Genomic DNA, 20,698 nt, shown 5'->3' with positions numbered 1-20,698 from the left:
CACAAGATGTCGCTGGTAGGCCCCTGCAGAAATATTCCGTCATGCTGCCTACACAGACGTCTGTAACTGCAAAACTTTGCCGGCACAGGATTTTGTGCGTGAACTCGCCTCACGAGTATTCCCACATATATTCGATGAGGTTCATGTCAGGCGATCTGAGTGGTCGAGTCATTTGCTCAAATTGTCCAGAATGTTCTTCAAACCAATCGCAAACGACCGTGGCCTGCTGACGAGGGACACTGTCGTCCATGAAAATTCCATCGTTGTTTGGGAACGTGAGGTTTCTGGATGGCTGCAAATGGCCTGGCGGTTCAGTTTGACCAGAGAACCCAGTCCACTTCATGTAAACGCAGCCTACACCATTATGGAGCCATCGCGAGCTTACACGTTGCCTTGTTGACAACTTGGAGTCTGCGCCACACTCGATCCCTGCCATCAGCTCTTGCCAATTGAAATCGTGACCCGTGTGATCAGGCCACAGTTTTCCAGTGGCCTAGGATAAACCGACATCGACACGGGCCCATGAGAGGCATTGCAGGCGATGTCGTGGTAGTAGTCTACTGCCATAGCCCATTAACACCAAATTTCGTCTCACTTTCCGAATGGATATGTTCGTCGTACGCCTCGCTGCCATCTGCATACGTGTATATCGTTATTCCATGACTTTTGTCACCTCAATGCTACCCACTTGAGAAACATATAATTGATGTATCACAAGTGTGTGACTTCTGGATATCCTGATGATGATTAGACATACTACCCATTTGGAAAACATCTGTTGCTTCTGCCTAGCATATAGTTCGTCTCACTGTTTAGTATGACAAATGTTTGGAGTAGGACTATGTGTTGAGAAGTGTCAGCTGGTTGCGGGTTACTTTGTAGAAGCGGCAGAGACAGAGATTAAGCGCGATAGAGAGAGAGAATGGGGGAGGGGGTGCCTTTTTGGAGAGGTACGGAGGTGGTGCAGAGAGACAGAGACAGAGAGAGACAGAGAATGGTGGGCGGTGGAGGAGGCGGCGGGTGTCGTGGTGTGGCCAGATACGTACGGGCGGGCAGACTGGCGAGCAGAGCGCGGCCTGGCCGGAGGCGGGGCGGAGCGGGGCGCGCACGTGCCCGCTGGCGCCACCGCCACTGCCACTGCTGGCGCCACCGCCACCGCCGCTGGCGCCGCCGCCGCTGGCGCGCTGCAGCGCGGGCGCTGGCGCGGGCGCGGGAGCGGGCCTGCGCGCGGCCTGCGAGCTGACCTTGGTGACCTCGGCGAGGCGGCACCACGTGACGGCGCCCAGGCAGCCGCAGATGAGCAGCGTCAGCGCCAGGCACTTCCACGACGCGTCGCGCTGCAGCGCGCACAGCACGCCCTGCTGCTCCGGCCGCTGCTGCAACACAAACGGCGGCGGAGGTGAGCGGCCTGCCTGCCTAGCAGGCGTCGCATCTTACTAGAGCGCACACTGCCGCTCCGGCCGCGGCTGCAGCACGACAGGCGCCGCAGCTGAGCGGGCTGTCTACACATCAGGCGTCAGTTTTTACTGGCGATATCCGACTTAAAGCGGTAGGGCGTCAAACGGGCCGACTCGAAGCAGGAGATGTACCACAGGACATATTAATTTTCACCGTCAATACATTTACAAATAAATTCATTAAACTTTGTGAGGATGACCAGAAAGGATTCAGGATTCACACTCATAGCAGTGGAAGTTCGAAATAATAATTGTTTTTGCATGTGAAATTTCATGATTTTTGCACTTACTGTTGGCTACATTTGTTGTTATAGGTACACTTTTCATCAAAAGTAAGAGATTTTTCGGTGAATTTTGCACAGTATACAAACCATAGTTACAGGTTGATGAAACTCTAGAATCTATGTAATTTATGAAAGAATGAATGATCTGTTACATTTTAATTTTCATGTTTAGAAAAAACTCAAATTTTATAGTGAATTGTCTCAATTTTTACCACACTTTTTAATAGGTTTGGAAATGTCTAGAGTTTCACACAGCTCTAAGTATGGTTTGTATGCTGTGCAAAATTAATCGAAGAATCTCCTTTACTTGTGAAGAAAAGTGTACATATAGCAACAAATGCAGCCAATGTTAAGTGGAAAAAAGTTGAAATACAAATGTAAAAAAATAAATTATTTTCTTATATTTTTGAACTTCCACTTCTGTAAGTGTAAATCCTGAATCCTTTCTGGTCAATCTGACAAAGTTTTATGCATTTATTTTTAAAAGTATAGACTGTGCAAATTAAAAATTCCTGTTGTGTCTCTTCAGCTCCAAGTCGTCCCTTTTGACGTCCTACCCCCGTTAAGGGAGTACGTTCATGAAACTGATAGTTTTTAGTTATTGGGAGAACTCATTGACAATAACGTCCCAAAGTTGCAATGATGAAAACGCTCGTGTGATGTGACCTTCCTCTCATACCCATTATTTGAGGCATCACTTTAATACTAGCACGGTGAACAACAATTCCGTAGACTATCATTAGGGAAACTTGCACGGAATACGTCTAGAAAGCTGTGATACACAGAGTGCTCGGAAACTTAAGATCAGGATTGATGCTCACGAAGTAGACCAGGAATTCTACTACCTAAGCAGTGAAATAACCAATGACGGACGTAGCAGGGAGGATATGAAAACCAGACTAGCACTGCAAAAAAGGACATTCCTGCCCAAGAGAAGTTCACTACTATCAAACATAGCCGTTAATTTGAGGAAGAAATTTGTGATCATGTACGTTTGGAGCACAGCATTGTATGGTAGTGAAATATGTACTGTGGGAAAACCGGAACAGAAAAGAAACGAAGTATTTGAGATGTGTTGCTACAGACGGATGTTGAAAATTAGGTGGACTGATAAGGTAAGGAATGAGGAGGTTCTACGCAGAATGGGAGAGAAAAGGAATATGTGGAAAACACTGATAAGGAGAAGGGACAGGATGATAGGACATCTGCTAAGACATGAGGGAATGACTTCCATGGTACTAGAGGGAGCTGTAGAGGGCAAAAACTGTAGAGGAAGACAGAGATTGGAATACGTCAAGCAAATAATTGAGGACGCAGGTTGCAAGCGCTACTCTGAGATGAAGATGTTGATACAGGGGAGGAATTCGCATTAAAGCAATCAGAAGACTGATGACTGAAAAAAGGGGGAGTGAGTACAAAATATTTTGAATGGGATCCCGTGTCCATAAAAGTGTAGTTTCTGTTCTACTACAATTTCGATTTAGATATTTAGCTCATCCACTTTCGCTTGAGGAATTGAATAAACTGTGACATAGTACAGTTATCAGGTAACAATTAGAAAGGAAAAGTAATGAAATATCCTTTTATCACTTAAGCACATTTGTTTGTATTAACAGTTAATCATTATACGTCTGAATTATTTTAAAGAAAAGAAGGGGAAGAAAGCCGCGCGGGATTAGCCGAGCGGTCTAGGGCGCTGCAGTCATGGACTGTGCGGCTGGTCCCGGGAGAGGTTCGAGTCCTCCCTCGGGCATGTGTGTGTGTGTGTGTGTGTGTGTGTGTGTGTGTGTGTGTGTGTGTGTGTGTTTGTCCTTAGGATACTGTAGGTTAAGTAGTGTGTAAGAGTAGGGACTGATGACCTTAGCAGTTAAGTCCCATAAGATTTCACACACATTTGAACTTTTTTTAGGGGCGGGGGGAGGGGGGGAGAAGACGAAGAACCCAACGTATTTTATGTACAGAACAGTACTGATGCATTACAACAGCGGCTCGATGTGGCGACCACCAACGTTGTTACAGACACTGTACGTACTAAGCAGGTTCTGGTACACACTCTCCATCCCACCTGGTGTCTGTTCAGTTTCTAGTGCAGTGATCAGAGCTCGTGCCAGCACATCTTCCTCTGTTCTACAGGTATCTCATAAATGAAACATTGCTTGAGACCCCAAAAGTAGTAGTCCACGTGATCCAGCCTATCCTACTGAATACCGGGACAAGAAGCGTGAGAATTTTCTCTTTCCCTTAGCAGACGTGGATGCGTTACATATCTGAATTGAATCTGTCATTGAATGGAGGCGGTACGTTTCCGGACATGAGTTCCTATTCAAAATATGATGTACTCTGTCCCCTCTTATAAGTCTTGGAAATCTACAAACACGCTGTATACTTGTAGCAAACCTAGAATCCAAAGCAGTCTCTAAATTCACCCATACGGAAACGACGCCATAAAACCAAATTTTCATCTGCTGTTGTTGTGAGAACTGCAACGTCTGTAGCAGTTCTCGTATTTAATGATGGGAACGCTGGGAAGATGAAGGTAATTGAGAGAATGGACTGTCAATTAGGAAATTCCAAACAGGACATCTTCAGGAAAATAGATCTGTAGCGCTTCTTTGCAGCTAAAAAGTCAATTGAACACCTGAAAAACGGAAGAAGGCAGGAATCAAGGATCCAGAAGAGAAGCCTTGAAAGGAAATAGGACCCTAAGCACAAACCTAGAACCTTCTGAATAGGTGAAATAAGAATAAAACGGCGTGTTTTTCAGGAACGTGCTCCTTAAGAATGCCCAGCTGCACACGTCACTACTGCAACACAAACTGCGCATGATGTGTGCGGGCTGTCTGCCTATCAGGCGTCACTTCCTGCTAGAAATACCACAGCATAAGCACGCCCTGCTGCTCCGACCGCTGTTGTTACACAAGTGTGAGAGATGGGCGAGTAGTCCACCTTGAAGGTGTCGGTTATGTGATACGTCGACTGACAAAGACTGCCGGGGGGGAAGCTCTGTACAGAGAATGGCGTCATACGGAAGATACGTGGCATCACACAGGCGGCTCTTTGGCATCTATGTTTCGCACAACTGCTTGAGCTGCGACCTATTCAGTAGCTCCAATTGGGTTAAAGCCCTCCAGACCGAGAAAATAGACATGGAAATATAAATAATTCACACAATACGAAATATTTTGTGCAGAATTGAATGTACTCCCATTTTCTGACTACCAGTCTGATGTTACATGCATCCACCAAACAGCGAGCATTTCTTAGAAAGTTTAGAAAAGTTTTGCTCAATCAATAACACATCCTTTTCATCTGGTGTCTGATTTCATATCTCTTAAACGACTCCACTCTGGACAATCATTATTTGTGGAAGCTATATACTCAGAAAATAACAACTTCCATATCGTACAATACTGGAAGAAAGCCTGGGAAGATCATATAACTGTGGATCTCCAGAGATCCCGAAATATGTCTGAAAAATCTACTGGAATAGACCCCCTCCAAAGTTTTGATTATTACCTGAAAACATTTACGTTGTGTGATTAATTTCTTACTTGATTATTGGCATGTGTCTGCAGTCACTGTACGGTGTCCTTTCTTTTTTTTATACTTCCATTTCTTTCTCAAAACTTCTATTACTGGCCTTCAGGAGCTGTAGAGGGAAATGTACCGTTTAGATATACGTTTGGAGCTCGAATCACTTTCAGATCTCCCAGGTCAGGGCTGAAAAAAAGAGTGCCGTTGTCAGGCCACGTTGTAATAACATCACGTGACACCTTCGTACAGTAACAACGGTAGCTGGAAAAACTTGGTACGCTCGAAACTTGGAGGGTTGGCTGTGATGCTCCACGGATGCACTGCACTCTCGACGTTGAAGAGGACGTCCTTCATCCGGTAGAAGAGAACCCAAGGACCACGACTGGAAACACCGGCCATGCCAGGTGCTATTACAGCACACAGGACAGAGATCACCGTCTCCGCTGAGTCAGCGCCGTGAAGCTGGAGATTTAGATTCAAAAGGTGCATCTCTGGACGTGAGCTCCTCGTCAAGACTTCGTATAGTAAGCTCCTTCTAAAACCCCTAGAAGCCTGTAATAGGAAATTTGAACCTCTCCATATTCACTATGTGATCAAAAGTATTTGCACACCTGGCTGAAAATGATTTACACCTTCGTGGCGTCCTGCATCGGTAATGACGGAAATCAATATGATGGTGGCTCACCCCTAGCTTTGATGACAAATTCCACTGTCGCAGGCATACGTTCAATCAGGTGCTGGAAGCTTCTTGGGGAATGGCAGCCTGTTCTTCACGCAGTGCTGCACTGAGGAGAAGTATAGATGTCGGTCGGTGAGGCCTGGCACGAAGTCGGCGTTCCAAAACGTGTTCTGCAGGAGTCAGGTCAGGACTCTGTGCAGGCCAGTCCATTATAGGGATGTTATTGTCGTGTAACCACTCCACCACAGGCCGTGGATTATGAACAGATGCTCAATCGTGTTTAAAGATGCAGTCACCATCCCCGGATTGCTCTTCAGCAGTGGGAAGCAAGAAGGTGCTCAAAACATCAATGTAGGCTTGTGCTGTGATAGTGCCACGCGAAACAATGAGGTTCCACCCCATCTCCATGAAAAACACGACCACACCATAAAACCACCATCTCCGATTTTACTGTTGGCACTACACACGCTGGCAGAGGAGGTTCATCGTGTATTCGTCATACCCACACCCTGACATCGGATCGCCACATTATGTGTCGTGATTCGTCACTCCACATAACGTTTTTCCACTGTTCAATCGTCCATTATTTACGCTCCTTACACCAAGCGAAGCGTCGTTCGGCATTTATCTGCGTGGCTTATGAGAAGCCGTTAGACCATGAAATCCTAGTTTTCTCATCTCCCGCCTAACTGTCATTGTACTTGCAGTGGATCCTCATGCAGTTTGGAATTCGTATGTGATAATCTGGAGAGATGTCGGCGTATTACACATTACGACCCTCTTCAACTGTCGGCGGTCTGTGTCAGCCAACAGACTAGGTCGGCCTGTACGCTTTTGTGCTGTACGTGGCCCTTCACGTTTCCACTTCACTATCACATCGGGAACAGTGGACCTATGGATGTTTAGGTGTGTGGAAATCTCGCGTACAGACGTATGACACAAGTGACAGCCAATCACCTGACCACGTTCAAAGTCCGTGAGTTCCCTCTCTCACGATGTATAATGATTATTGAGGTCACTGATATGGAGTACTTGGCGTAGGTGGCAGCACAATGCATCTAATATCAGAAACGTATGTTTTTGAGGATGTTCGGATACCTTTGATCACATAGTCTATCTCTCTAGGCATAAATTTTCTCTCGTTTTTATGTTCATTAAAAATGTAAATTTTAAGTTATCTTATCCTGCTATACCTATTAGTATTTTTCTGCAACTTTCTTAAGTATATAACCCTAAATGTTGGATTCAGTAAAGCTTTTGTATCGGGTGCATCATATCTCCATGAACTTCTACCGGGTGGTTATAATTGAATTTTCCCTATTTAGTACTTTATAATACGGAAACTAATTACCGTGCGAGTACCAAACTTCATACCATTGATGTCAAGGGCATTGAGAAGCGGAATAATGCAGGATCAGTTCAATTGAAACACTTTTAATGTGCTGCTGCGGTAAATCATGCGGCGGAGCAGGTTAAAATATTTGTCTCGAACGTTCATCGTACTGTTCATATTAAATGTTCACCTACCTCAGTACGGCTTCCGCTCGACATCCCTTCACTCTCCAATCGTAGGTACTTACTAGACGGCGATATGAAGTGGGACAAACATGTAATGGCAGTTGTTGGGTAGGCAGATAGTCGTCTTCGGTTCATTGATAGAATTTTGGGAAGATGTGGTTCATCTGTAAAGGAGATGAGTACTACTCGAGCGTTTGGGATCCCTATCAGGTCGGATTGAGGGAGGACATAGAAGCAATTCAGAGGCGGGCTGCTAGATTTTTTACTGGTAGGTTTGATCATCACGCGAGTGCTACGGAAATGCTTCAGGAACTCGGGTAGGAGTCTCTAGAGGAAAGGAGGCGTTCTTTTCGTGAATCGCTACTGAGGAAATTTAGAGAACCAGCATTTGAGGCTGACTGCAGTACAATTTTACTGCCGCCAACTTACATTTCGCAGGAAGACCACAAAGATAAGATGTTATTAGGGCTCATACAGAGGCATATAGGCAGTCATTTTTCCCTCATTCTGTTCGGGAGTGTAACAGAAAGAGAAGATGCTATTTGTGGTACGAGGTACCCTCCGCCACGCACCGTATGGTGGATTGCGGAGTATGTATGTAGATGTAAAAAGCAGCGATGAAGAAAACGTCGCTCAATACTTACTCAGCAGAGTCCGCGTAACTCTAGTGGTGGAAACAGTTGCTGAAAGTTCCTATTTATCAAGATTTCGGGTGGTAATATGGAGTATTTTTTTGACTGAAATAAGGGTCCTAAAATTTCAAGAACAGCAATGTTCATTGCTTAATAACACATGGCTATTAAGTCCACATTTAGTGAGGTACTATTCTATAATTCTCAGTTCCCAGTCAAATAACAAATTTCACTCACAAAGCAGCCAGAAATCTATACAAGTCGACCCGTTCATGTTTGCGATCTCTCAGTCTCTGATTCACCACTATTTGCGAGTTCTACAATCGGTCTCATTCAGTGGGTTTCAATAACAAGAGGTACTCGCCAAATACTCCATAAATGAAAACAGAATACGCCACGCGGAATTTTTACTAAGGTCGAAAGTTCACACGCTAGTAACTTTCCTACAATACAATCCAGAAACTTCAAACTTTCACCAAAATGTTCGTAACTGCGACAGCTTTAGCCACGACTCGTACTAAACGCGAGAACTCAGTATTTCTTCATTTTACACATAAAGCACCATTTTCCGTGACCTTACGCGTCCGATAGCTGGCGATCCATCCACTCTCCCGACGCCTCCCCACTCTCTGCCTAACTAAGTTTCAGCGCGCGGGAACAGCTTAATACTGACTGACTGATCAATCTGACTGACCAATCAGAGTGATCCTTCGAGATCATTCTCGCGCTAAAACTTGCCTAAGCCAGTCACTCTTCAGAAAGTAATTTGCAGCACTCTAAAATGCAAATATTAATATAATGTTTAGTTAAAAGACCGAAAAGAGAAACAATCTCGAAATTAATTTAGAAACCGATTACACTTCAAACTGATATTCTGGCTGCCTTCTTACCAATGCAATCACACCTTGACATACATCAGCAATGTGGGTACAATACAGCTTTCCTACGATCAGATTGCGTAATGTTTTACAAAAAATATGTCCCACATACACACTCTTTCATTCCCATTTATTCACACAACATAATAAAAAAATATTAATTTTTCATTAATTTCATACTACGAAATGCGAAATAATTAAAGTTTTTAAAAATAAAAATCCCAATTAAATGATTCTACACATTGAGAACTTTGGTTATGATTTCAATTGATAACAGAAGCAAACGGTTATTGTTCGTAATTGAATTTTATACCCTAAGTGTAGGTAATTTTGCCGGCCGCAGTGGCCGTGCGGTTCTAGGCACTACAGTCTGGAGCCGAGCGACCGTTACGGTCGCAGGTTCGAATCCTGCCTCGGGCATGGATGTGTGTGAAGTCCTTAGGTTAGTTAGGTTTAATTAGTTCTAAGTTCTAGGCGACTGGTGACTCAGAAGTTAAGTCGCATAGTGCTCAGAGCCATTTGTAGGTAATTTTCTCAATCTCCGAAACTATTATAGTTAGAAAGTTGTAATTTTTTTGAGATCTTCTACTGAATAACAAAAAGTATTATACAAAGTTCGAAATCAATTCGTTAATATTTACTATGATTTATTTAGATTCGTAGGGGGGTATGAATAAACGGTCTTACTAGGTGACACGGTAGCCCGTTCGCACGGCCACATAGCTTCACCTGCGCGGTGATCCGTAGCTGAGACGCCTTCCTGCAGCTTCCTCACAGCCGCCGACTCCACATCTACGTATCTTACTGCAGTAAACTTGCGACGTCACTGGTTCAGAAATTCAAATAAAATCTGAATACGATATGAAGAAAGCTCCAATTATGAAGTTTTTACTGGCTTGATAGAATTAGGTACACTGGACTAATAGTGTAGACAGGACTGAGCTGCCATTATCAGAAGCACAGTGTACAGGTTATGAAATCAGGCTGTGTGATAAACCACACATTTGTTTTTGAGCCATCGTAGTGGACTCGTAATAAAAAGAGTTCAAAATGGTTCAAATGGCTCTAAGCACTATGGGACTTAACATATGAAGACTTACAACTGGTTAAACCTAACTAACCTTGAAACGTCCCCTTTTAACAATTATACACGACTGTCCTTAAACTGACACACAGTATTTTTAGCGCAACGCAATCTGACTTTCAAAAAATCCCTACAAAAGAATGGCCCCGACTAACATTAAACTATACCTTTCACAAATCACTTACCTCACAAAAATCTTCGCTACTCAAGCTACTGCAATACAGCGAGCGCCACTACTGCCAGCTAAATAAGAGATTCAAACTACTGAAGGCACTAACTACTGATAGGCATAGTTAGCAAATGAAAGATTTTAATAGAGAACAAACAATGTATTTACCTTAATAATGTTGAAAACTCATAACATACATAACAGATCATTGTATATCTTACAAATTTCCAAACTCCGCCATCTCTCTCCCCACATCCACCACTGCTGGCGGCTCACCTCCAACTGCGCAACGCTACGCGCTGTTCACAGCCAGCTGCCTAACACTACAATGGCGAGTATTACAACAATGCAAAGCAGCCACAGACTGCACACAGCACAGCCAGTGATTTTCATACAGAGGTGGCGTTACCAATAAAAAAACCTAAACAGCCTACTTACAACCTAAGGACATAACACACATCCACGCCTGAGGCAGGATTCGAACCTGCGGCCGTAGGAGCAGCGCGGTTCCGGACTGAAGTGCCTAGAACCGCTCGGCCACACCGGCCGGCAATATAAAGAGAGTAGAACTTCAAAACGCATAAGTGTGTCTTCATGGCAAGGGTGGCACATCGGGATGAGCTGCATGTGTCTGGATTGGCTGCCGGCTACGTACTCTCGATACAAAGATATTTATTCTGTTAAATTACTGAATACAAATGACATAAAATGATGAAGATTTCACACGTGTATATATAAGTACAAAGTACATACAGCATTGAAACGCAAATTTCTCTAGAATTTCAGTTGAAGTTACAAAATCTCCCTAACACTGTGTAATCTACCCACGGCTTCACAAAAAAAAAAAAAGTGCAGCTACAAGCTTTCGTAATCAGTGCAACTCGCAAGTGGAACGTTAGGTAGTACAGCACTCACAAAAATAAAACTGATCTAGCGACACAAGTTGCGTAGCAAAATCTGACAAATTGTGAGCTGCTCAGAAGTGGATTACGCTTTCTTGAAAAAACACAGCACATAAAACACTCCTAACTCAACTGAATTTCCTCATAATGAGAGTATTTAAGGACGATCTGTTTTAATTGTTAAAAACCATTCAAAAGCCAAGATCGCACAAAACACATTTTTTTATTCAAGACAACCGGTTTTAACAGTCTTAACTATCATCTTTAGGTCTTAAAATAATTTTTTTGTTGTACTAAAACATTTCAATATTATGTTTACCTCACGCACAAAATGTCAAGTGGATAAAATTCAGCACATTATAAAAGTTGGTCATAGCTAAAATATTGAAAAACACCCAGCATCTTGTCCAAAAGGCCATCTCCACTTGACATCTTGTCCACAAGGTCAGCGCAGAATGAACATGTTTTACTACTAAACAATGTTTTAAGACATGAAGAGGACAGGTGAGACTGCTGAAACAGGCTGTCTTGAATAAAAAATGTATTCTGCGCGATCTTGGTTTCTGAATGGTTTTTTTAAGTCCTAACTCAGCCAGTGTGCGCCAGAGAGAGCCAGTCGGTTGTGGTGAGGACGGCCAAGATGGCGGCTGCGCCCGAAGACCTCACGATCACGAATGCCGCAATGCTGACTCCGTAACACCTGTTTCGTCAAAACCAATTCCCCACTTTTTGAAAAACTCTACATGGAGAGGAGCACTGCCGGTCATTGGCGAAGCGATCAGCGAGAATATCGTTATGTTGACGTGAATACAGGGGAATTCTGCAATAGTTTCCAAGTCTTCGTGTACAGAACGCATCCTGAGTTACAAGAGGTTGGTATCTGCTGCTAGCCATGCGCCGCGCATTATTCGGTCGCTCTGCGTCGAAGCACCGTAACGGCCGAGACCCGCTTTGATTGGATAACAAAACTCCGGAGTGAAAGGCAACGAATATTCTCACGATGGTCGAGTAAAGCCGCACACAGGGAGGTGAATTGGTCACACTCAGTGTTACACTAGGCTCAGTCTCTGGATGCCTTCAGGGGAGGAAACGGCCGGCATTTGTCTGAAAAGCACGAGGCAGGGGCGTACTAGCCACGACGACTTCAGCAAACTGCTCTGTCCTGGGGAACCACGTCCCTTCTCTGAAGCCAGTGTAACTATCTTACAACGGTCAAATCAGACCACCAACATCTATGCCCGCTCGTTTATACCAAGAAAATACGAAGCCTCCTTCCTGAGTTAGCAGTGCATATACTCTACTCAAAGCTGACAAATAAATAAGCAGAAAAATAATCAAATGTAGCGTAGCAATGCGTGGCTCTCATTTCACAAATGAAAACGTAATTCTGTGCGTGCGACGAGTTATTTATTTTATGACGGTGCACATTCTTATGTACGTAAATGGAAGGCAGCAAAATATTTTCGCATTCAGAGGACAGTGTTCTCAAAATTTCGTAAAAATATTTTGCCCCTACGAAAAAAAGGCTTGTTTTAAAGAGTGTCACGCCAGCTCGCTCTTCTTATCCATGACACAGCATTACTTATTACGAGGCAAATATTGTAACTGAAAAGTGTTTGGCTTCTGTGAAATATTGTGATTGAATGAGAACTTTTTACTAGGAATTTTATTTCACTTCAATAAATTACCTTTGAAACCTCGTTGTGTCAATATAAATCCAACCTGAATACCTTATAAGAAGAATGTATTTACATATGTTCAGCGAAGTTGTGCAGCATCAGAGCTGAAATGCGCTAATCGTAGTATATTGACAAAAGTGTGAAGTCTCCCGTTCTGTGTCGTGGTTGTAAGTGGCAGGCAGTCCGCATCTGTGACGCTACGGAGCTCTGTATACAGAATGAACGGGCTGTCAGTTACCTGTACTTATGAAATGAAATTACCTAATCAAATGAACTGCTCAAAAGGCAACAACATACTTCACTCAGCCCCGCAACATGCGTAGAAAAATATCTGTAAACATGAAAACTGGCATTCTGGTAATTTTAAGAAAAACACTGTGCGATTGCCTGGAACTTAATATCATTAAAAGCAGTCCTAACAGTCCCTAACGCAATCAAATCTCAACACTCTTCCACAATCGGACGGAATTCTATGAGTTACAATTTCATCAAGATGTCCGTTCACAATAATATATATTGGAAATTGCATTAAGTATCTCCGCAAAATTTCAAATTACAAAATTCATTTTGCAAAGAGTGGAATGCTGTGTTGCAGTAGCATGTGGTATGTTATCTCTGGTTGCGCGCTGTGACGTAGCGTATCATTACGTAAAGCTAAACGTTTTCACATTTTCAACAGAATTTGTAGTTTCTTGTGCACAGAATAAAATAAGACATTAAAAATAGCGGAAAAAGGATCACAGGAAAGCGGATATGATACAGTACAAAACGCTTGTGTATAAAATAACAAGAATGTCTGGTTAGATGTACGAGAAGGTCTTAAGGCTACGGGAAGAAACTGAAATTTATTAAAGCGTGGTGCCAGACAGTAAGATTTGGCGACACTTGGAGGTGTTGGGTTACAGTTACGCGATTTACTATTTATTTACTTATTTGTTTATATCGGGAAACTCCTGATTTCCTCCGTCAGGTGGTCACTGGGAACCGATCCTTGCCGGAGGAATTGAATCAGCCAGCGACGCTCACCTCTATACCACGGATACTAACGATGTAACAGTTCTGCGACCAGCTTATATCTCTTGCAAGTCGTCTGTGTTGCAGCAGTGGCTGGAGCAGCGGAGTGTGTGTGAGACCGAAAGTTATAAATTTATAATCATCATATCGAAAAGGAACTGAATAATTTTTTTGTGTCTTTGCAGCTACGTTCTGCAATCCTACCACAAACTGAAACGGACGTGTCACAGTACCATATCACGCCGATAGTGGGACCGGAACAAAATAGAAGAAATGCTGCAGTTGTACTAGGACAATCGACACGACTTCTTTAGTTGCCTGAATTTGTACAAAAGAGCTGGAACATTTCCAATGTTGCCGAAAACCAGTTGTGACACTACTCACGACACGCTACTTTATCAGTTGGCGCAGTCACTTTTTGCCCCCCTGCTGCAGTGCTACTATTCTCTGACACAGAGATTTCACGGTGCACGACCAGTCACAACAAATTTAACTACGTAACATAAATGTTTCGTAGGAATAATTAAACCATTATGGTTATCTGTTGCATGTAAAGTATCTGGAACAAGTAACGCCTGCAACATATGTAGCCCGCACAACTAAGGTGCCCTCTGTGTTACGGCAACAGGCGACGCACTATGGCTTGTGCGTTTGTGGTATCGTCACGACACGACAACGCCTTATTAATGAACCACCCACCTCTCTCTCTCTCTCTCTCTCTCTCTCTCTCTCTCTGTCTCTCTCTCTCTCTCTCTCATATTCACACACACACACACACACACACACCATATTTACTTCTTCGTTGCATTGGGTTGGAACATAACGTAGTAATGTTTCTTCATAAGTTTAACAAATCAGATACACATAACGGAAGCTTTACTCATAAATAACATATTCTCCATCACTGTTAACAACAGCATGCCGTCACTGGGGTAGCTTTTCGATTCCTTACTGTAGGAGTCACGTGGTTTTAAGAACTCGTCGAGCCATGTTTGGAGCAGATTTTCATCCGGAAAAAAAGGTTGCTTGAAGGCTGCTCGATAGAAACGGGAAAAGGTAAAAATGTGAGAATCTGAAGGCGCAAGATGAAGTGAATAAGGTGGGTGTGGAATGACATCCCAACCCAATTGCTGTACAGTGCTTTCCGTCGGTCTAGGAGATTGGAGTTATCGTGGAGTAGCAGAACTTGACTCAGTCTTCCTCTTCATTGTTGTTGGATTGCGTCTGCAAGACCTCTCACTTGTTAACAGTGAATGTCAGCAGTGATCGTTACACCACGAGGAAGCACAATAGTAGTTCACCACACCGCCGTTGTTCCACCAGAGGCACGGCGTCATCTTCTGTGGATGCAAGCAGGTCTTTGTACGGGGAGCCATCCCTTTCTGTTCCTAACGTTAGCATAAAGACACCCCTTCTCGTCCCCAGTAACGATACAGGATAGGAATGGTCCTTCACGAGCAATTGATGACGAGCAAGCAGAAACGCAGCTATGGTCACCCTCTTACTTTTGTGATTTTGGTTTAGAACATTCGTGACCCATACACCCGGTTTTTGAGCCTTGAATGCAAATGTCGCACGATGGTGGAATGATCACAGTTCATGACATTTGCCAGTTCTCGAGTACAATGATGTGAATCATTGTGGATTAATGCGTTTAAAGCATCTTCGTCAAATTTCGAAGATCTTCCGCTGGAGAATCCTCTACTGTCAAAACGATCCTCCTTGAAATGAGAAAATAATTTTCCTGCCGTGCTCTGTTCAGTGGCGCTATCCCCACACACGGCGCAAACGTTTTTGGCTCCCTCCGGTGTGTCAGCCCTCTACTGAACTCAAAAAGAAGAATACGTCGGAAGAGTTCAGATTTATTTACTTGACCTTCCACTTTGTAGCGTTCACAGCCCCACTCACTAACTCCCAGTGACCAAACGACAATACGCAAACCCAAATAGCAACAGTGAACTACAAAAAATGACAGATAAATAAACCCAAAGCAACCGAAATAGCATCATGTAAAACAGAAATTCTACGAAGTTATACACCCACCTAATAGTTGCTACAGTTTAAAACAGAGCAGGTACGTATAAAAATATACAATAAGCCGTAAATTTTGCGCAAAAATAACGTACAATCGTCTGGCTAGCAGGAAGCAATATTTTTAACTAGAAGTGAAAAATTATATAAGTAGCTCCATTTCCGTACCGACGGCAGATTTTAGAACGGTGTATCTCTGAAATTGTCAGCTCAACACAGGCAGCTTGTTTCGGTTTCCTGCAAGACAACTTAAATATTTTCTTATTTTACTTTAAAAACAATTTTAGGGAACAAAACGGACACCAGTAATCAAGTTGATTGCTACGCTGAAATAGCTTCATAAATAGACATATAATGTAGAGATTAACTTCCGAACGTGGGCCGCTGCCGTTATATACTCGTTCAAACATGAAATACAATGACTATTTCTGACGTTAAGAATACTTTTTCTCCTTTGCAAGAAGTTTCTTGTAAAGACTTTTCACTTTCAGGCAGACATAATTTAAAAATCTACTGAATACGCTGAAATGTACGGGTTAGAAAAAAATTAACGCCCAAAATCCTGGACAAAGCTGACTACGAGTTCCTCTTATTTCCTACCTGAAAACATGAAAGACAAGCGCTATACTATCGAAAACATGTGGGCTTCATACAGTATCCAGGGCCTTCCATTAAAAATAGGTAAGATTCTCGTAAATATCAGAACGCTTATGTTGAAGTTAAAGTAAGTTAAGTCGTCATGTTGCACTCGATGGTGGAGGGAAGACATAAGAAAAATCAAAACACTTCCAGTGTGTTTGTCGACGTAAAAAATTCTGCTGTCTTGGAGCCAAAATGACAGATGAAGCAAGGAGGGTATCGGAAGCCGATCGACACAGGGAAAGCAATATAACAGTGCCCGAAACAGGCCTGAAGTTGAGGAGTAAATGTCTGAGAACATACATCTGGAACACAGCATTATGAGAGACGAAATCATGGACCACAGGAAAACTGGGAAAAAAGAGAATCAAAACGTTCCAGATGTGTGACTACAGAAGGATTTTGAAAATTAGGCGGATTGATAAAGTAAAGAATGAGGAGGTCCTTGGTAGAATCGACGAAGGAAGGAGCATATGGAAAACACTAACAAGAAGGCGGGAAAGGATGATAGGTCATGTGTTAAGAAATCAGCGAATAACTTCCATGGTACTACAGGGAGTAGGAGAGGGTAGAAACTGTAAGAGGTGACAGAGACTGAAACACAGACAGCAAATAATAGCGTGCAGGTGCTACTATGAGACGAAGAAGTCGGCACGAAAGAGGAATTTGTGGCGGATCGCATCGAAATTTCCAGAGGAGTGCTGACTCTGGAAGTCTAAAATGATAGCGACGAACTGGCTGTGGAGAAACGAGAGGGAGAGAACGTCTCAGGAAAGAAATTAATTTACGTTCTAGAGCGGAACCGGTAATGGCCTCGTAGTATCTGGTAGAACACTGCAAACGGCGTGTGTAATGAGAAGACCTCGCTCAAAGTTGGGAAGACGGGTGGTGGGGACACGTGTGTTGGTGAGTTATGGCTTTTGTGGGAAGTAATAAAGGGGGATGAATTTATGGCAGTGGGGTTTTGGCGGACGCACTGCAGGCGAACCTGCAAGTAATTTACGCCCCCAGGACGGGTTTGCAATCAAACTACGCTTAAACATCCTCTCTCTATCTTCGGCACTGACCCCGTGTCCGTGCTGTAGTCTTAGGTCGCACAGCTGGCTGGCTATATTTATGTCGAGAACAGGCTCCCCCCTAAAATGTCAACGCTCTCTACATTAAACAGCACGCACTATTGTAAAATTATGGGAATATGAATTCACAACTTCTGTGGGTGTATTGATCTTGTTTAAATCTCTGAGCCCGTTTGTTCCTCTGGAGATGGAGGTCCGCGAAATGTCCTCAGGTTTTGAGAAATTTTCCCCGTCACGTTAACCAAATAGTTGCTTAAAAGAAAAAAAGAAAATCTGTGTGTGCAGATCGGGTCCGCGCCTTACATTGTTCATGAAATCGTCGGTATAAAACCACACCTAGTGTTTCTTACTAATATGTAATTTAATTACCAATCTCTTTAATACAGTGGTAACACAGACTAATACAATGCTTACAGGATAGGTAAACCGCAACCGCAGGTGGGCCGGCTACGTGATCGCTTTCGGACGTTTTCTCATTTCCTTCTCGACGCCGCTGTAGCTCTCGTATTCCTCGGCTCTGGACTTTTTACGCTCCTTGGACCCATTTCGAAACCGGGTTTCGTCTGGCTTGTGTTTTCTATCAGTCCGAGCGTATTTACGGATTATGTTAGACGAAATCTTTCATTATTTTGTAATTTTCAATTTAATACCGATTCTTAGTTTATTTTCTAATTTTCAATTTAATACCGATTTTCAGTTACATTCCGGAGAATTTTTTTATTATCTCACTCAGGGTCGTAGTACTGCTCCGCAATCTCTTCACAGTAGTGCCAGAATCAATGTCTTAGCTAAACGCGTTTCCTCGCTACACCGGTTTCAGTTTCGGTTCCGAAGAAATTTAGGAACATCCGAGGCAATACTGATCCTACGACTTATCTTACAAGACACGTTAAAGAATGGCTAATCTACGTTTATAGTATTTGTAGACTTAGAGAAAGGTTTTGATAATGTCAAATGAAATACCCTCTTTGAAATTCTGAAGGTACCAGGAGTAAAATGCAGAAAACTGGCGGCAGTTATGAGTCGAGGGGCACGAAAGGAGCAGTTAGACGGAATGGGCAGTGGTCTTGAAAGGAGGATCTAAGATGAACGTCAACAAAAGCAAAATAAGAATAAAGTTAAATTAAATCAGGTGATGTTGAGGGAATAAGATTAGCAAATGAGACACGTAAAGTAGTAAATGAGGTTTTGTTATTAGGGCAGCAAAATAACTGATGATGCCCAAAGTGGAGAGGATATAAAGTGTAGACTGAGAATGGTAACAAAAGTGTTTTTGAAGAAGAGGAATTTGTTAACATCGAATATAGATCTGAGCGTTACGAAAGCTTTTCTTAAAGTACACTACTGGCCATTAAAATTGCTACACTACGAAGATGACGTGCTCCAGACGCGAAATTTAACCGACTGGAAGATGATGTTGTGGTATGCAAATAATTAGCTTTTCAGAGCATTCATACAAGGCTGACATGAGGAAAGTTTCCAACCGATTTCTCATACACAAACAGCAGTTGACCGGCGTTGCCTATTGAAACGTTGTCGTGATGCCTCGTGTAAGGAGGAGAAATGCGTACCATCACGTTTCCGTCTTTGATAAAGGTCGGTTTGTAGCCTAGCGCGATTGCGGTTTATCGTATCGCGACATTGCTGCTCGCGTTGGTCGAGATCCAATGACTGTTAGCAGAATATGGAATCGGTGGATTCAGGAGGGTAATATGGAACGCCGTGCTGGATCATAACGACCTCGTATCACTGGCAGTCAATATGACAGGCATCTTATTCGCATGGGGGGAAACAGATCGTGCAGCCACGTCTCGATCCCTGAGTCAACAGATGGGGACGTTTGCAAGATAACAACCATCTGCACGAACAGTTCTACGACGTTTGCAGCAGCATGGACTATCAGCTCGGAGACCGTGGCTGCCGTTACCCTTGACGCTGCATCACAGACAGGAGTGTAATGGTGTACTCAACGACGAACCTGGGAGCACAAATGGAAAACGTCGTTCTTTCGGATGAATCCAGGTTCTGTTTACAGCATCATAATGGTCGCATCCGTGTCTGGCGACATCGCGGTAAACGCACATTGGAAGCGTGTATTCGTCATCGCCATACTGGCGTATCACCCGGCGTGATGATATGGGGTGCCATTGGTTACACGTCTCGGTCACCTCTAGTTCGCGTTGACGGCACTTTGAACAGTGGGCGTTACATTTCAGATGTGTTACGACCCGTGGCTCTACCCTTCATTCGATCCCTGAGAAACCCTAAATTTCAGCAGGATAATGCAGGGCCGCATGTTGCAAGTCCTGTACGGGCCTTTCTGGATACAGAAAATGTTCGACTGCTGCCCTGGCCACCACATTCTCCAGACCTCTCACCAATTGAAAACGTCTGGTCAATGGTGGCCGAGCAACTGGCTCGTCACAATACGCCAGTCACTACTCTTGATGAACTGTGGTATCGTGTTGAAGCTGCACGGGCAGCTGTACCTGTACACGCCACGCAAGCTGTGTTTGACTCAACGCCCAGGCGTATCAAGGCCGTTATTACGGCCAGAGGTGGTTGTTCTGGGTACTGATTTCTCAGGATCTATGAACCCAAATTGCGTGAAAATGTAATCACATGTCGGTTCTAGTATAATATATTTGTCCAATGAACATATATGTGGAGTGTAGCCATGTATGGAAGTGAAACATGGACGACAGACAGGTCCGACAAGAAGAGTACAAGAGTTCCTGAAATGTGGTGCTACAGAGGAATGCTGATGACTAGATGGGTTGACTACATAACCGATGAGAACGTAGTGGACTGAACTGGGGAGGAATATGTGGAAGGAGGGATCGGTTGGTAAGACTCATTCTGAGGCTTTCACAGTACAGAGTAGCATAGGGCCCTGCGTGAAACCAGTCTTACGACTGAAGACCACAACAATAGCATCAACCACAGTTATAGCTGTTAAAAAAAGGCAGAAATCTTCATACGGACAGGAGAAATTGGTTTGGACGTTTTACTCCGTTTCTGAAAACGTGTTATATTGAAAAGGTTTTTATTTAAATAATAATTTTTTTCTGATTTGTCTGCCTACGGATTTATTGATGTCTTTCACTCTCTGCTGTCTTGTC

General features: G+C 43.4%; 1 protein-coding gene across 1 annotated transcript in view; it reads right to left on the bottom strand.

The window, feature by feature from the left end:
* The window catches only part of LOC126209796 (transmembrane protein 151B-like), a 225,237-nt gene that overhangs the window by 65,385 nt on the left and 139,154 nt on the right, over nt 1–20,698 (bottom strand). Inside the window, exon 3 of the mRNA XM_049938934.1 lies at nt 1,245–1,416. Within this exon, the coding sequence (XP_049794891.1) occupies nt 1,245–1,416 (172 nt within the window). The remainder of the gene's footprint in view (nt 1–1,244; nt 1,417–20,698) is intronic.

Source organism: Schistocerca nitens, chromosome 10 (assembly GCF_023898315.1).
Source record: "Schistocerca nitens isolate TAMUIC-IGC-003100 chromosome 10, iqSchNite1.1, whole genome shotgun sequence".
Lineage (NCBI taxonomy): Eukaryota > Metazoa > Arthropoda > Insecta > Orthoptera > Acrididae > Schistocerca > Schistocerca nitens.
This window is presented reverse-complemented; position numbering and strand designations above follow the sequence as displayed.